Source organism: Oreochromis niloticus, linkage group LG14, assembly GCF_001858045.2.
Source record: "Oreochromis niloticus isolate F11D_XX linkage group LG14, O_niloticus_UMD_NMBU, whole genome shotgun sequence".
NCBI lineage: Eukaryota > Metazoa > Chordata > Actinopteri > Cichliformes > Cichlidae > Oreochromis > Oreochromis niloticus.
This window is the reverse complement of record NC_031979.2, coordinates 14,003,530-14,021,257: the sequence shown is the minus strand read 5'-3', so window position 1 is coordinate 14,021,257 and position 17,728 is coordinate 14,003,530. Positions and strand designations below refer to the sequence as shown.

Genomic DNA, 17,728 nt, shown 5'->3' with positions numbered 1-17,728 from the left:
CAGCTGGGTGTCTTTTTATGCTTTTTAGGTCAGTGTGAAGTGGCTTGAAAAATATTCCTCAATTCCTCAAAAACAGTCAGGTATAAGGAAAAAACAGACAATTAAAATTTTAAAAGACTTCACAAAGCCCGGAGAAGTATTGCTCAAGACCACTTAAAAAAAATTACAAGACAATCTGCCTCCTTGGAAGCAAAACATAAAGAAATGAGGGGCGGCCCAAAAGTTTTGCACAGCGATGTCACAACCACACTTTTGCAAATTATACTGTATATCTCTTGCTGATTAAAATTGATTCAGTGATGTCTGCAACTGTGGGGAAATTGCCTGCAGACTTTCTGCAGCTCACATATGCTTACAGTTTACTGCTGCACATCCTGCATTGGACCCGCTAATGAAATATGGACCCACAGTTTTTTCCCGCAGCTACAACCTCCGTGTAACTGTGACCTGTTACAGAATCACCTTCCACATTCACTCACATACATTTCACCTGAGTCTTTCCTCACTTTTCTCGCCCTGCCATGTATTAACCTTACAGTCCAAGGTAGAGCCAAAACGGACATGCAGCTTTGATAGATAGAAGACAGATTCCAAGCCTCTCTGTTAACTTAAGGTTTTCCTCAGAGGTTGAAAGAACCCTTGGCTCTATACCCCTGTGGGCCCAAACTGTGAGTGCGTGTGAGACTGCTGTATCTATAAAACCTTCACTCAGTATCCTGCTGTTGGTTTCCTGTAACTAGGAATCACACACACATGCTTATTAAGCACGCAACTCACTATTCTCCTATAAGACAGAAACACAACACGCACCACCAAGGACAAGACGAAGGAGAAGAAGAAACATGCATGCACAGCCATGCTCAACTGCACGCGCATGTTGGCGTCTAGGTTTCAGAACAAAGCTTCGCAGGCTTCTGGCTTGTTGAAGACGTCAACATGAGGTTCAAATGGTTACAGTACAGCAGATTTAGAAGGTGCTCAAACTTGGAAACTGCCATGGTTACATTAAAAATTGCAGAATGAAAGATAAATGTGAACTTGCTACAAATTTTTAAAAAAGCCTTCCAGCAAGACTTGCTCACTTTCATCTGGTTTCTCATTCCAGATTCAATATTAGTCGGTCGATCCCTGTCGAGCTGGATTACAGCCACCGGACTACTTAAGTGTACAGAACTTTCAAACTATCGTGTTTTCTGTCTCTTTTATTTCCCTTTTCTCTGCTTCTTTCTGAGCCCACAAAGAAGACTAGGTATTAGTGTGCACTTTCATGTCCAGTAGTGTAATAAAAGGTGATGACTTTGAGGGTGTCGTGTATCTAGTGGAAAGAAATGTTAGCACTATATTTTTAAAACAGCCATTACATACATGCGTCTCTGGAGGAGCCGGCAATCAGGAACTCGATACGTGTGGGGACTACAGAGTAGTTACAGTGACACTGAGGTATTATTATTACCTTCCCTAATTTATCAGATTCATAAGTCTGACTGTGATGTAATACTCTGCGAGGGCCAACGACTCAAACGGCCAGAATCCAAGTTGTTATTTTGTAATTGATTTGTCAGTCTAAAAACTAAGAAAACTGCTACGCGTGACAACATAATGACCATATGTAAACCGTGTTAATCAAATAAAAAAGCAGAGTCAAACGAGGACAAAGGGAGATGCCTCAAAGGACTCAAAGCCAAATGGCAAGAAACTGTAAGAGTCCATGCAGCAGATTTATTCACCGTCATTGTCCCGACCTGGGATGAAAGGTGGAAAAATCCAAATGTGAGTAAACCACAGTTAAGTGTAATAGCACATTGCAACATGCTCCTGAGCATATTGTTTGTACCATGAATCCCTGTATTTTTCACTATTTTCAATTGCGTAACAGTGCATGTCTGTATTTGCAAGTTGTTGCTTTTGTTCCATTCCTTTGTGCTTTAGCTGATTGGATGTGGTGAAAGCATTTTGTAGGGAAAAGTTGTTTATTTAGTCATCATTTAGCAGCAGTTACTTCAACCTTAAGTCTTTTTGGCAGCTTCTCTTTTCCTCCCTCTCGTATTTCATATATTCAAATGAAAAGAAAACATCCCTTTTTTCTTTTTGTTAAGAACCAGTTACACATTTATGGACTATGGGTGCTAATTGTCTTGCATCTATAATCAAAGCCCAAATCTGGCAAAAACTCACCTGGAAAACCAGACAGTGAGGAGATAATCTGTTTCATGTGCTGAGCTGCTGGCAGAAAAGTGGGAGCATCGAGCACCACTGTGGTGGGCATCCCACTGTGGTACAGTGTGAGGTGATTAGTGTGTGTGTGTGTGTGTCTGTGTGTGTCTGCACGTGAGGTTATAGGTTCAACATGTTCCCAGAGGCACTGAGTGATTCACATAAAAAAAACATACCATCACATCCAAATACATATACTCAGGCCCTCCCTTGTATTATCCTATGATCGTGTGTGTGTGTGTGTGTGTGTGTGTGTGAGAGAGCGTGTGTGCCTCAGGGTAAACAGATCTCCATTAAGCAGGGCTGACTATGGACCCTGGACCTTTAGGGACCTCACTAATGAGCAACATGTATGTTAAAAAGGGGTTAAAGGGGCTTCAAAAAAACATAGTGGGCGTAGCCTTCTTTAACCACCGACTGGAGGTCAGCCTAGTTACCCTCTCTGACCTGAGCTGTTAAGTAGGGAAGTTGAAGAAAACAGTAATGAGATCAGTGCCTGAGGACAATGTCACCTTATACTCCTCCCCAATCCTCCCTTCCCTCACATTAGTTCTGCTTCCAGAGCATGTAGGTATGATCGGGCCTTCAGGAGAGATATTTGAAGAGAATTGAAATGAAATGAAAGCGGTTAATAGGCAAAAACAACCACCTGCATTAGATGTCTTGATCAAAAAAGAGAGAAAGTAGAAGCATTTAAAAAGACTTTCTGTAGCATCCACAGGGGCTACGACAGGAAACACTGTGCAAACAAAAAAGGTAGCAGTTCTCCTTCCTCCAAACTAATTCTTACACATCAAAGCTCCATGAGGGAAACAATGACGTATGTGGGATGCATTGTATGACCACATTATCCTCAGTGGTTAGCTACAACTGCAGATTACAATAATAATTCCATTTTCCACTCCAGTAAAAACAGCCGATCGTATTGTTTCAGGTCTACTAGGATCCCTCGTGGTACAAACGTGCTGTTCCTACAAGCCAAGACAACAACTACATTAAAAGACATTAAGTCCTGTAATAGCCCTGTTAGAAAATCCATTAAAAATTCAGTTCTTCTCCAAAGCTCTTTTTGCACTTCTGCTCTTACAGTCTCAAACCACCCACACACATACTCGTTGTTGTTTCTCTACAAAATTAAGGAAACCAGTTTCCTTTCTTGTGTGCGAGCATTTGTATGTTTATCCTACCTCCCAGCACACTGACTGTTATGGCCTCTGTGTGTTCAGCCAGCAGATCGGCTTTGGCTATAGCGGCCAGAGAGAGGTAACTGGACATGTTCCTGCTCAGCTCCCTGTTGCCCCTCTGCAGGAACCGCACGGCCACCGGGACAGCCAGCACCATGACCGAAGGACAACTGTAGTTCTGCAGAGACATGTTAGAGGAGAGGAGACACTCTGTTAAAGACCACATTCTAACATTTTAAGAGACTTGCCAGCGACTGGTCAAAGCAGCACACGTCCACAAATAAAATGCTTTTGTTTTTGTAAAGTGAGCATAATAGGTAATCACTGTAACTTTGAACAAGGGGACACAGAGTGAGCGCATTCACAGAGAAATCAGTCTGACTTGAATTAAGCTCACTTCTTAAAAGGAAAGGGCAGCAAAGCAGGCTTAATTTTACAGTCCTGACCTTTACTTCTCATTATCTATAAAGGAGAGTAACAAGATCAGATGCCTGTCCTTTGCTGTTTCTGATCTTTCTGAACAACATGTGCATGGTGTTAACGCTCATTAGAACAGACAGTACAGCCTAAAGATATCCTCATTAACAGCAAGCCACGCATCAAATATATTTAGTAACTTGAAACAAAGAGCGCCAGCAGTACTTTCCTCAACCCGTGTGATAAGTGCCACAGAGATTAAAATGGGCTATAAGAATGGAGAACAGGGGGAGAGACTGCATTGTATTGAAAGACATATTCACAAGTTTGTGCTCTGTTCGCGGACCGCGGGATCGGGATGCAAAATGCACCAGCACCCTCCAGAGGACAGTTTGATACGAACTTCATGTTCACTGCAGCTCACATATATTTATTTAACACTTGTGAACCCACATCTAAAACATCTGTTACACATTTGTTTCTATTCACACACCTAAGGCCTCTAAGTCTTTACTATATATATCCATTTTCAAGATTTATATTTTATGTCTATCATCAAAAACCGCTCAATCAATGATTTGGGGAGTGTCGTCTCTCTGTCATGCCTCTGGTTTTCCACATGGTGGCAGTGCAGGCACTGCAAAAACTATTTTACCCACCAATATAAACTGTGTAAACACCTTCACTTCATTTATTATCAGGCACCAAAATATAGAAGAATCACCATGAAATGCAGTGTTGGCACTGCAGCTGAGACATTTCAGAGTACAAACTGTTTCTAGTCTGTCTAAAGAGGGACGATCTGAACACTCAGTGTGAAGGCTGTCGTGTTTGACAGCTACAGGCAGCATGCATGAGGTGCCAGTAGTGTTCTTCCTTTGGCACATGAATTAATGTATTGATTTATTAATCTGTCCTGTCATCTTGTACTACACTTCAATGACAGCGCACGTCAAAGAGCTCATATGAAATGAATCGTCTCTCCTTTTCTCTGAGGGAGTTTCCGTGGGAAAATAAGACAAGTGTCTATAATTCAAAATGACAGGGAGGGAAAGAGAGAATGGAAGGGGTCAGAGATAAAGGTGGTCGGAGGGCAAGACAAAGAGAGGACGGAAAGAAATGTGGAAAAATGACATGAAGAGAAACAGATTTTTAGAGATAAAGAAAGAGAGAAAAGGAATGGCTGTCCTGATAAGTGCAGGAGCTTGGACATCAGAGCCAGAAGCTGCCGTCAGAGCTGTCAGAACTTTTAACCTCACCTTTGTGTGTGTGTGTGTGTGTGTGTGTGTGTGTGTGTGTGTGTGTGTGTGTGTGTGTGTGTGTGCGTGTCTTTCCTGAGGAGTCAGTCTCATTATGGTGGTATTAACCACATTCCCTTTCCCAAGAAAAAAGTGGGAGGGAGAGAAAGAAGGTGGAGGGGAGTCACTCTGCTTTTATACCTTTCAGCACGGTGAGGTTTAAATGTACATTTTCATGCCTCCCCCCCAGCAGTGATTACATAAAGTATATTTGCTCTTAAAGGGAAACTTCCCCGCTGGAGATCATGTATTATTAATTTTTATTTTAACTCTTCTGCTTGTACCGTTTTGTGAGGGGTTTTTTCCCCCTCATGCACCAACATTGCCTTCCTTCACTTGTTTTCCCTGCAAAGCCTTTACACCCTCGTGTTTACCACCAATGCTTTAAAGAGCTTTAGCATAGCATTGCTCACGTGCATTAAAAAAAACATGCAACCAGCCCCAAAACTATAACCTGTCAATGATCACATGACAAAGAAGAAGACAATGGAAGTACTTTTTTCTGGGGTTTTTTGCATTTTTCTACTCAAATTTGATTATGCACATTTTTTTGATAAGCTTGACAGTTTTACTTCTTAGAGAAGAAAACTATTATCAAACCCTTCCTACAACAGCTATTGATGAAGTCTAGTGTAGTGCATATTAATGCATCAGTAAAATAGGTTATAGCAAAGTGCTCCCAATGGCCTTTTTCCATTCTGCAAGTCTGTGTATTTGTGTGTGAGTATCCTGTAGACACTCATAGTAGCAGGCAGTTCAAAGTACTTTGGCAGTTCTTAATGTGGTTGCAAGTTGCAACTGTACAAGCTATAGGTGTGTGGCTGAGATGAAAGGGAATGTTAGAGTACTGTGCAAAAGTCTGAGCCCACTCCTCATTTTTTAACGTTTTGTTAGGGAAATGGAAAATATGTGCAATGACTTATTAAAACTCCTACAAACATATATGGAAATCCAGTATACAAGCCAAAAACAGAGTTTGAGCAATTTTAATGATCTTGAGAGTCAATATTTATAGCAACCACCTTTATTCTTCAACACAGCCTGAACTCTCTTAGGCAGCTTTCTTGTCATTTTTTTAAGTAATCTTCAGGAAAAGTTCTCCAGATTTCTTAAAGGACATTCAAAGCTCTTCTATGGATGTTTTCCAGATGGTGGTGAATGGTGAATTTAAAATCTGACGGCACTTTTCTGTGTTCAAAATTCCGTCAATTTTGACAAGATCTCTGACATCACTGACTGAAATGCAGCTGCAAACCATGACAGAGCCTCCACTGTGTTTTGCTGATGGTTGTAGACGCTCACTGTTGTATCTCTCTCCTGACCTCCAATGATTTGAATCAGAAATTTTAGATTTGGATTCATCCCTCAATCAGACCTGTCGCCACTGAGAAAATTTTACAAAAGAGGGATGGCTTGGGACTTTTGCACAGTACTGTAAATTTTAAGTTCCATCCCATGAGCACTAAAAACTAAATACCCTAAGCACACATAATATCCTGAGAGGTTTGTGAGTATGTGTGTCCTTTATGTGCTTCAGGTAAAACAAACAATGATGTGTGCATGCGAGCGTGTGCGTATACCTGCAGGATACAGCTGGTGATGTCAGAGGCTATCTTAGCATGCGGAGTGTCCTCTGTGTTTTCACCTTGCGGGGTGAGGTTATGCTCCAGACAGGACTCCCACAGTCCCACCAGCGCCGTGCTGTGTCGCTCGATGGAGCCCGTCTCCCTTATGGCTGTGGTGATGCGCGTTATGCAAATCTCTACCACTGCCTGGTCATTGTCATTGGTCAAATAGTCCTGTCAGCCAGCAACAGGATGCAAAATTAGGAATACAATGATAAAGTAAGGACAAAAGGAATGAATTATGCATAAGGGCATAAATAATTAATGGCATCTGCTTTGTAATTTTTGAATAAATACCAACTGTGTGTGTTGGTTGCACTGATCTAAACACGTCAACTTACCGGTGAGCAGGAGATTGCCTTAATCTGGTCCAGAGCTTGAGACAGACAGTCTTCAATGTCTGCGTCCTCCAGAGAGAACAGATCACCTGCTCTGGACAGATCCCTCTGGCCGAGCACTTGGCTAAACAGCTGGTGCATCCTTGTCCTGGTTTAGGACCTTGAGACGAGCCTGGGACCGCCTCCGCACAGTTTAAGATCACTTAACTGAGAAAGAGTCCCTGACATAATGTCTTGAATACCATAGCAATCTTTTTCTTCATCTCCTGGTTTTAGAAAGATATTTAAATAGAAGACTCTTTTCTGCCAGGGATGCGGGAAAGTAAGTCTTTCTAAAATGTAATAAAGCTGAAATATATGAAGATTTTCAGGCACACACTTTTATACACAAAGAAATATCGGATGCATCATATTAGGACTTGTTAGTTTTATAATTTTTGTTAAAATCCTCTCCAGCCTAGTCCAGCATCAGGTAAGGTTGACGAGCTTGGGCCAACATTTTTCTGGGTCTGCCTGAGGCCTGTTACCATGGAGACAGGGCATATTCTGAAGAAGGCAGTCCTTCTGCAGCTGAGTCCTGAAGGAGAGAGGACAAAAAAAGAGAGAGTGAAGGCTTAAATTAACTAAAGAGAAGGAAATGCTGGGATCGTCATTTTGCACACAAAATCTTCTTCCAGGCAGAGATCATTTGAAAAGCTGGGAAAATTAATTCGGAGCAAGTCAGAGATGCTGTCGAGCATCGGATATTTATTTTTGCGTGCGATTTTTGCTCTCCAAAACATCTCAATTAAAGGAGGAGTGGTTCATAAGAAATAAAATTCTTTGCAAGACACAGACATGAAGATTGATACAACTCTTATCTGTCATAATGCTGCTTATTTTAGCTTAGTCTAAATCCTGGAAACAAAAAGGTTCAGCATGAATTTCACATTCTGTTTGTTGTACTGATTAAACAAATAAGATGTGCATTAGTTAGCTGCAGGTTAATTGTGTTTTCTTTTAAAAGGACCAGGGTAGTCCAACTAGTTGAATCCTGTTCCTAACCATTTTATTACAGTTAAAGCGCAGGGTTCCCAGCGTAGAGGGTTCAGTTGGGGGCAGTCCTTTAACTAGCTTGTGTATTTATGGCCCCAAGTCCCATAACAACACAACAGTGCAGTAAAAATGCCCATACAGCTGTGAGAGAGCTTTGAACCTCATAATAGCCACTGTTCTAGAGATGTAACCGTGTGTGAAAGCTCACCTGTGTGAGATGTAGAAAAGTACAGACTGAGATTCACCATTCTGCCTGTCTCTGGTAAATGGACTGGTTCTTATATAGTGCACTTCTACTCTACAACATGCCTCTCATTTGGAGAAAAGTTGCTGGAGCAGCATGTGAATGTGAGACTGAAGGTAAAAGCATGTGCTCCACATCAGAGACCTGTGTGTTGGCATCACTATGTTATAGTAAATAAATAATCTTGTATCTAAATCTTAGCCAGACAGCATTTAATCATATCGCGCACATTTAGAAAATGATAGCAGGGAGCATAGCACAAAAGTTAAAAGGGAGTCCCTGGCCTGCTGCCCAAACCAGAGTCTAACCACAAGTTCTCAGTTAAAGCCCGTTATTTATTAATGCATACCAATACCTGAAAGCAAATTACTCCAGGGTGAACCAAGGCCAGACCAACAAATGGAACCAGCTTTATCTGAAAGAACAGTGCTGGTCACACACACAAACACACACACTTCCACCACAACTTCTTTCCCGTCACAGTCTGACTAAAACCGAAATAAGGAATAACTAAAATACTCACAAAGTCAATTTATTCAGTTTAATACACATTTGGATGCACAATATATATATATATATATATATATATATATACATATACATATATATGTATATATATCTCAGTGGCAAATATTTTCCTATTCCACAGTCATTTAAGTGCAATACAGGAACTATTGTTCTACACTTGAAATTACTTGACATATTTTTTTCTTCATCTTTGTCTGTTTAAAAAAAGAAACCTGACTTCACCTCTAAGTGCACTTTGTTTATCTGTGTGTGTATGTATTTGACTCCGACTCTAAGCGCTATGTACCCAGACAGTGCATGTATACAAATGGCAAATAAAAGTTTTTATCTTTATCTATTGCATTTACATGAGTAAAAACAAAGCTGAATGAAAGACGTGGTAAGCCTAACACCCTAAAATAAGCAAAGCAGAAGAAAACTGTGCAAAAGATAAATGCAGTTCACGCCCTCTGCTTCACTGACATAAACAACATGTGGGTTAATCGCTTTGCAAAGAGCTGCAAAGGTCTCTAAACAAGAACCACACGCATTTTCACAGAGGTTTACAGGTCGAGGATGGAACCAGGGCTTTTAAAATGGCCAGATGTTGACCCGCAGGTACACTCAAAGATCCTCAAAGCTAGAGGCGTCACACCTGGTACACAAAGAACAAAAAAAAAAAAAGAAATAACTTACTAAAATGCAAGAAATGCAATAATGGCCATAACACCCACATCTTCCAAAAGACCAAGAAAGAAAGAATGTGATGGCAGACGCGCTGTCTTTCTTGAAAATCCTGCACAAGGAGTGACCACCTCACGAATCTGGATGGAGTATTTGGAGTAAAAAAAACAAGAGGTTTATGCTGACCCCCAGCATCTATACCTCCAGTTTAAAAGGACGAGTAAAGTCAGGATGTGTGCTGCAGAGGAGAGCTTTGGCAGTCTGTATCTCTGCCCTCTTTTTAGCAGCATAAGTTAAAACATTATAATAATATATTGCATATCTGGTGCAACTCTAACTGTTATACTCTGCACAAATAATGTATTATAATGATTGGTAAAGTAAATAAAGGTAATGAGTCGAACAGAATACACAGTGTCCCAGTGTTATGAATAGAGTTCAAAGTTGTGGCAACTCAAAAGTAGCATGTTAACCATTTACTTGCATTACTGTTGCTCTTGTCAGCTTCAATTAAACATTAAATCATTCACACCGGAGCGACGCCGGAAGGGCAAAGGATTACATATGCACACGCACACATATACACACACACTGAGACTGCTTCTAAAAGTGTGACATATCACTGGCTTAGCGCTCCTTATTTTCTATACAAAAATGTAAACACATAAACGCACTGCTGTTCTCGCCGTTGTCGCTGTTCTCGCTGCTTTCTGGGCGGTTTGAAGCATTCGCGCACGCTTTCTTTCTGAAGCAGCCACCCGGCGTGTCTGCTGCCTGTGATCACGATGACTTTGCTCACAGCAGAACTCTGCCTCCTTTGAGAGGACGAGCAGCTAAACATATGTATCTGTGTCATTTTCTGCTTCCTGCACCAGCTTCCCTCTACAATCAGACACCGTCTCATCCTCGCACCGTTTCACTGAAAGCCACACTGGAGCGAGCCCAAGCCAGACCAAAAGGAACGCACAAAGCTGACCACTTGGGAGGCCGTTATCTGTCCTGCCAAGCCAGCGACGGCCATGGAAACCCAACCATTGCCAGGATACCACATCGAGAATTCTTACTGGTCCGAGCCGTGGCTTTGGGATCAAAACAACAAAACAGCCATAAACACAGAGCAAAGAGGTTTATCTGTCACACAAAGACAGGCCAACACACAGCTGTGAAGAGGAATAATCACAAGCTCTTTCTGTGCAAGGAGTTCCCAAAAATACAGTATGAGTGTGTTGTTATTTACACTGTTAACATGTACTCCAAACCTGTACACTGTGTATTTCTTAACTTTTTGATAAGGATGTACTGTATGACATACATACCTTCCTGGGAGTGTGTACAGCTATTCAAGACTAATCCCACCAAGCACCAGACATCAATGGATGATGTTTTCTGGGCTAAATCTGGTCAGCCAGTCATAGCCTTTAAAAATATGCCACTTCACATATGAATTTGTTCAAAAAGTGAAAGCTGAAGAGTCCTTTTTGCAGCGTGTTGGAAAGACTAATATTTAACAAATGCGCTTATGCTATTTGTATACATGTGGCTACAAATTAGGGCATCTGAGAAAGAAGGTTTTGAGTTTAAACCCCCGGTTGGTTGGTTGTAGCCGTTCTGTTTGGATTTGCATTTTCTCCTTGGGCTTGTGTGAGTACTCAGGTTTCCTCCTACAGTTCAAAGACATACCAAATGTCAACAATGCTTAGAGGTCTTTTCGGTAAGTTTTTGCTCAGTGGGTTATGGTCTAATACACCAGTCCTAATAAATAAATTATAGCTTCATTTGGACTAAAATATCCCCTTTTTGGGTTTTAAAGACATGATGAGCATTCAGAGCTGTAGAAACTGAATTATACTGCAATATCATCTGGTTTACAGTCGTTACCAGAAAGGATTTCTGCAGTGGCATTTGGCATCATAATTGTGGAAACACGACAGTACGCAAGGTGGCGGCATACGGCTGTAAGTGTTGTAGTCTAGCATTAGCTCTGCTCCAACTCATCGATACGAAAGGTAGAGTCAGCTATGGAAATACTGGTGGGGTGATTAGAGGATGATAACAGACTCACAAACTATATAAAAATTATGTTATTGTGTTTTATTTAGACTAAGAGAGAGAAAATAATACCAATTTAATAAATTAGCTATAAGACCAGCACCCAGAATTCAAGTTTCTGTTCACAGTAACACCATTCACAGTGTTATCCTTCTTATGGTATTCTGATTAGCACTTTACCATTTTGTTTGAGACAGCTGGCACTACCAGTGTGAAATCAACTTTGTTCCACAGGCTAAAATGTTAGCAATAGCTACAATTATGCCAACATAATGAAACTGGAACGTTAGCATCCTACTCGGCAACCATCCTAACATTTCAGTCTGTGTCTGGTCAATAAAATTTAAAGTTAACATTTTAAATATATAATGCCACCACATTGATGTTTCAGTATGTGGGATGATCATTTTGGCATCAAACTGGGAGTCAGAAATCATGTAATTCTACTGGTGTTGGTACCGACTGCTAAATTTCTGGTATTCCTAATCTGGTTTCAGAAAACCAAAATCTTAGACTAAAGTTTCCACAAATGAATGGTGGATAAGTCCAGCTTTAATATAGAGTCTGCTCAGCTTACTCTCCCCATAATAACTAAGACTGAAAAAGAAAAGAGGCATAGGAAAGAGATGGAAAGGACCAAACAACACCAAGGGGAGAAAAGAAGAAGAAATGGAGGAGCCACCAGACCGAGTCCCAGACTGAGAGAAAGCTGGAGATGGATTATGTTTCCAAGTTGTGAACTTGCTGTGTAAACTGCAGACAACTCACACACTGAACATCCATTATTCCACCTGAGTGCCCAACAACACTTGCATTCACCTTTACATACAGCATACGTATGCTTCTGTCTCTCCTTACTAGTGAAATGCTGTGTTATGTAATGTATCCTTTCCTACTCTTACTATGTCACAGCCTGCCTGAGTAACTGAGTAGCAGTGTGCACATGTGTGTGTGTGTGTGTGTGTGTGTGTGTGTGTGTGTGTGTGTGTGCGTTGGTAAACATGTATTAGCTGGACATTTCGTCTGAATACACACCACACTAGAAGGACATTTTGAATTAACAGGACAGAGGCGGTGTCCTGCTAATTTTGACTGAAATCTAACAACGTAGAGTGGTTTCTATTGGTCCACTAACCCTAAAAAAACAAAAAAAGCAAGATGTCGGTTTAATACATATAAACTTGATTTTGTGTTAAATCTGTGTATCACCAAGAGTGCCCCTGGTGGTAGCGTGTGTAATAGCAGGACCTCATGAATATTCACACATGTGTGAATAATAATGAGGCTTGTGTGTAGTTGTCCCGCCAATTCTTACACAGTCCTTCCAATTCACATGTGGGTTAGATAACTGGGAAATGTTCCAAAATGACCACACCAAATGAACCACTGTATGTTGAACTTAATTGTAATAAAAGCCTGCTTTACCTTGTTGGAAAGAAGACATATGAAGCTTTGCTTTTATATGAAACACTAAGGTTTTGTGTAATTATTCACAGTTATACTAAGTAAATACAGTTACGTACTTACAAAGTGGTATGAAAAAGTATTTGACTGATAAGTTATTTATTTTTTGGTTTGTTCTCTCATTTATCTGTTATCAGATTAGATGAAGAGAACCTGAGTGAATACAAATATAGGTTGTTTTCTATTATCTTATTTTTCAAGGGGAAATGCTTTCCTGGCCCTGTGTAAAGAGGATATTGCAATTCTAAAACAAATGTAAAAAAGAGTGACCTTTATTGGGTACACCTCGAACTGCTCGTTAACTACTCACTAATTGGGCAATCACATAGTGGCAACTCAATGCATTTAGGTGTCATGGTCCTGGGTCTCTCGACCCAGCATTTTGAGTTTGTGGTTATTTTTTATTCACTGTTTTAGGTCCTCTTGCCTTCACGTTTATCTGTGTTCCCTGGGTCTTGTGTTCACCCTTTCCCTTCACTGTGTGTTTTGTATTTATTGCTGTCTGTGTTTTGGTTTTTTGCTGCTCCATGCTTTGTTGTTCTGCTTTCTTAGTGTACAGTTTTGATTATTATTTTCCCATGTTTCGGTTATCATGGTTTGGTGTTCTGTCTCTGTGGCTGTATCCCAATTCAGGGTCTGCAGCCTTAAAATACGCAGCCTTAGCAGTCCACAAGGGCCGCGTACTCAAAGACCGCTAAGGTCGGAAGTGAGAGGCTTGTGAAATGGGACGGTCTAGGCTCCGTCGCACTGCTCAGGTTGCCTAGCAACCATGATACTCACCGCTGGAAACGTTTCTGTTGGATTGTGTGTCCACAGGTGTTTGTACTTTGCGTCACAATAAAATGACGGTAAAAGGCTCCGCCCACTTCCTATCCATGTCTCACCATGCAACGACTTTGTGAATGGACTGGAGAAGTGTAGTGGCAGAGTCCTCCGTCAGAAATAAGATATGTGTGTTGACTTTTTATTCTCCCTCAAAAATATTATGCCATGACGTGGCCCAGAGCAGCTCTGCTAACAGGTTATGGGCCCAGCACGCTTCCGCTGCGCAAGTTACCGGCAGGTGTTAAAAGTTTGGCACGATTGAGTGAGTAAGCGTTTTTGTGCATCATGAGCAGACGCACGGCAGAGTCGGGCAGTCGATATTCCCGTTTGCAATTTGATGGAGATGAAAGGAAATATGAGATATGGGAAACAAAGTTCCTTGGTCATCTCAGACTACAAGGTTTGAAAGATGTCATCTTAAAGGCTGAGGGTGATGAAGAAGCCGATGGTGAAGATGATGACAAAAATGCAGAAGCATATGCAGAGTTGATACAATTTCTGGATGACAAAAGTTTATCGTTAGTTATGAGAGATGCAGTTGATGACGGACGGAAGGCCCTAAAAATTTTGAGAGGTCATTATGCAGGAGTGGGCAAGCCAAGGATCATAAGTCTGTACACCGAACTCACTTCTCTCACAAATGAAAAGAATGAAAGTGTGACAGACTATATTATCCGAGCAGAAGCAATTATCACAGCGTTAAAAAATGCGGGTGAGTCACTAACTGATGGACTTCTGATCGCAATGATAATGAAAGGTCTACCAGAGACGTTTAAACCCTGATTGTGCACGTTACACAGAGTGAAGCAAAAATCACATTTTCAGAGTTTAAAGTAAAACTCAGAAGTTATGAAGAAACCGAGAGAATGCGTGCGGCTGTAACTGATGACAACGTAATGAGGACAAAAGTGCAATCAGACCAGGATTCTACTTCATGGCGAGCAGATGACCGAAGATCAAAGAATAATGAGATTGTGTGTTTTAAATGTGGACTAAAGGGACACACTGCAAGAACGTGCCGATCTAGAGTATGGTGCAGTTTTTGCCGGAGTAGTACACACAAAGATGCGACCTGTAGAAGGAAGCTAAGACGGGATGAAGTGAGAGGGGTCGTGGAGAAGGACTACGCGTTCAAGACGGGCTCCAAACCCCAGAGGGTCCCGGACGGCGGCCAAGAGATGCTGAATAACCAGCTATTGGTGGATACGGGAGCGACGTCACATATCTTCACGAAGATCGAGAGTTTTAAGACTTTTGATGACACATTTCGACCCGAGGCTCATTGTGTAGAGTTGGCTGACGGAAGGCGGAGCAGAGGAGCTGCAAAGCGCCGAGGAGATGCTGAGATAAGTATGATCGACAGTAAAGGACGCAGCCACAAGGTAACATTGAAACAAGCACTCTACATTCCATCGTTCCCACAGGACATTTTGTCAGTAAAAGCAGCTACTAGTAACGGAGCCACTGTGGTTTTCAAACACGGGGACAGTTTTCTTAAACATGTTGATGGAACAAAATTCCCTATATATGAACACGAGAGACTGTTCTTTATAAACACTGTGCAAGAGTTTGAAGATAAATGTAATGGATGTTTTGATATGCAAACGTGGCATGAAATCCTAGGACACTGTAATTATGAGGATGTTCAAAATCTGCAAAATGTCGTTGATGGAATGGAAATTAAGGGTAAAATCAACAAAAATATGCAATGTGAAGCCTGTATACAAGGGAAGTTTATTCAAACTAGGAACCGAGAACCGGATGAAAAGGCAAGGGCAGCATTAGAGTTGGTACATACGGATTTGGCTGGTCCGATTACGCCAAACTCTAAAGAAGGGTTTAAGTTTGTTTTGTCGTTTGTTGATGATTATTCAGGTGCAACATTTGTATATAATCTGAAACACAAAAGTGATACAACTCAAGCAACTGAAAGATTTATTGCAGATGTGGCGTCATATGGGAAAATCAAGTGCATTCGTTCTGATAATGGAACTGAATTTACAAGCAGTCAGTTCAGAGATTTATTAAGTAGACACGGCATTAGGCAGGAAACTTCGGCGCCATATTCGCCTCATCAAAACGGAACAGCAGAGAGGAACTGGCGTACACTTTTTGACATGGCGAGATGCATGTTAGTTGAGAGTGAATTGCCAAAGTCTTTATGGCCATATGCAGTACAAACCGCGGGAGTGATTAGGAACCGATGTTTTAACAAACGCACAGGTCAGACAGCGTATAAGATGTTAACTGGAAAAAGACCTGATCTTTCTAGAATGAAAAAATTCGGATCATTGTGCTATGCTTATAAACAAAATAGGGGAAAGCTGGATCCAAGATGCGACAAAGGTGTTTTCTTGGGATATGACAAAAATAGTCCAGCATATTTGATCTATTTCCCAAAAACCGGGAAGGTTGAAAAGCACAGATTGATAAAAATACTAAATCCCGCGACAATGGATCAACAAACACAGAGTGATCAGATGTATGAAGATGAGGTTTATGAATCCAGAAAAGATGGTGAACCCAAACAGACGAAGGATGAGGACATTCCAGATGGTAGTGAAAGCAGTCAAACTGAGTCCGAGGTTAAAACTGAGGATAAAGTAGATGCTGGAGCTACACGTTATCCATCCAGAATCAGAAAGAGACCTGATTATTTGAGTGATTATATCACGGATGTGAAAGAGTGTGAAAATGAACAGATGCAAACTAGTGTTGATTATTGCTACAGATTGTTGTGTGAAATACCCACATCATTTAGCGAAGCTATTGTGTCAAGTGAGTCAAAAGAATGGGAAAAAGCGGTGAATGAAGAAATTCAATCCCTTAAGAAGAATGACACATTTACTTTAACCACTTTACCAGAGGGTAAGAAAGCAGTGGGGGGTAAATGGGTTTATGCCGTTAAAAAGAACTCAGACGGATCAGACAGATATAAAGCTCGATTTGTGGCTAAAGGTTTTAGTCAAACAAAAGGAGTTGATTATGAGGAGACTTTTTCACCGACTGCTAATTTATCGAGTGTGAGAGTTTTGATGCAGAAAGTGGTTCAGGATGATATGTTGGTTCACCAGATGGATGTAAAAACCGCCTATCTACACGCACCAATAAATGAAGAAATATATATACAACAACCAGAAGGTTTTGAGACAGAATCAAGTGAGACTAATAAACTGGTGTATAGACTAAAGAAATCACTTTATGGGCTGAAGCAATCGGGTCGTAACTGGAACCAAACCTTACATGACTATTTAAGCAGTTGTGGATTTAGACAAAATATTGCTGATCATTGTGTGTATTCAAAAGAAACTGAAAGTGAAAAAGTAATCATCATAGTGTGGGTGGATGATTTACTCATTGCAGCTAACAATGAAAATGTGCTTTCAGGCGTGAAAGAAATGCTCTCTTCTAAATTCCAAATGAAAGATCTGGGGAAACTTAACCATTTTCTAGGAATAGATTTTCTTCAAGAAAAAGAATGTGTCAAAATGTCACAGAAAATATATATTGAGAACATTTTAAAAAGATTTAACATGCAAAACTGTAAGCCAAGGTTAACACCCTGTGAACAGAAATGGACTCATTCTGATAAATTCGAGACATTACCAGATGTGAGGAGATATCGTGAAGCGGTAGGATGTCTTATTTATCTGAGCTATTGTACGCGACCTGATTTAAGCTATGTTGTCAGCAAACTGTCACAACACTTCAATGCGCCAACTGTTGATGATTGGACAGCAGTGAAACATGTTCTGAGGTATCTAAAAGGTAGTCAAGGAAAAGAACTGTGTTTTAGGAAATGTTCAAGTGGAAAACTAGGTCTACAAGCATACAGTGATGCAGA

General features: G+C 40.9%; 1 protein-coding gene across 6 annotated transcripts in view; it reads right to left on the bottom strand.

The window, feature by feature from the left end:
• Window positions 1-17,728, bottom strand: part of veph1 (ventricular zone expressed PH domain-containing 1) — a 119,915-nt gene that overhangs the window by 75,280 nt on the left and 26,907 nt on the right. For 5 of the 6 annotated variants that reach the window (XM_005474530.4, XM_025898359.1, XM_005474528.4 and 2 more), the window contains exons 2-4: window positions 7,080-7,653; window positions 6,694-6,912; window positions 3,402-3,576 (exon numbers count right to left, since the gene is read on the bottom strand). In XM_005474530.4, the coding sequence (XP_005474587.1) occupies window positions 3,402-3,576; window positions 6,694-6,912; window positions 7,080-7,217 (532 nt within the window). In that variant the 5' untranslated portion in view covers window positions 7,218-7,653. Of the gene's footprint in view, window positions 1-3,401; window positions 3,577-6,693; window positions 6,913-7,079; window positions 7,654-10,220; window positions 10,516-17,728 lie in introns of those variants that run through there. The other variant, XM_025898358.1, reaches the window with a different exon arrangement.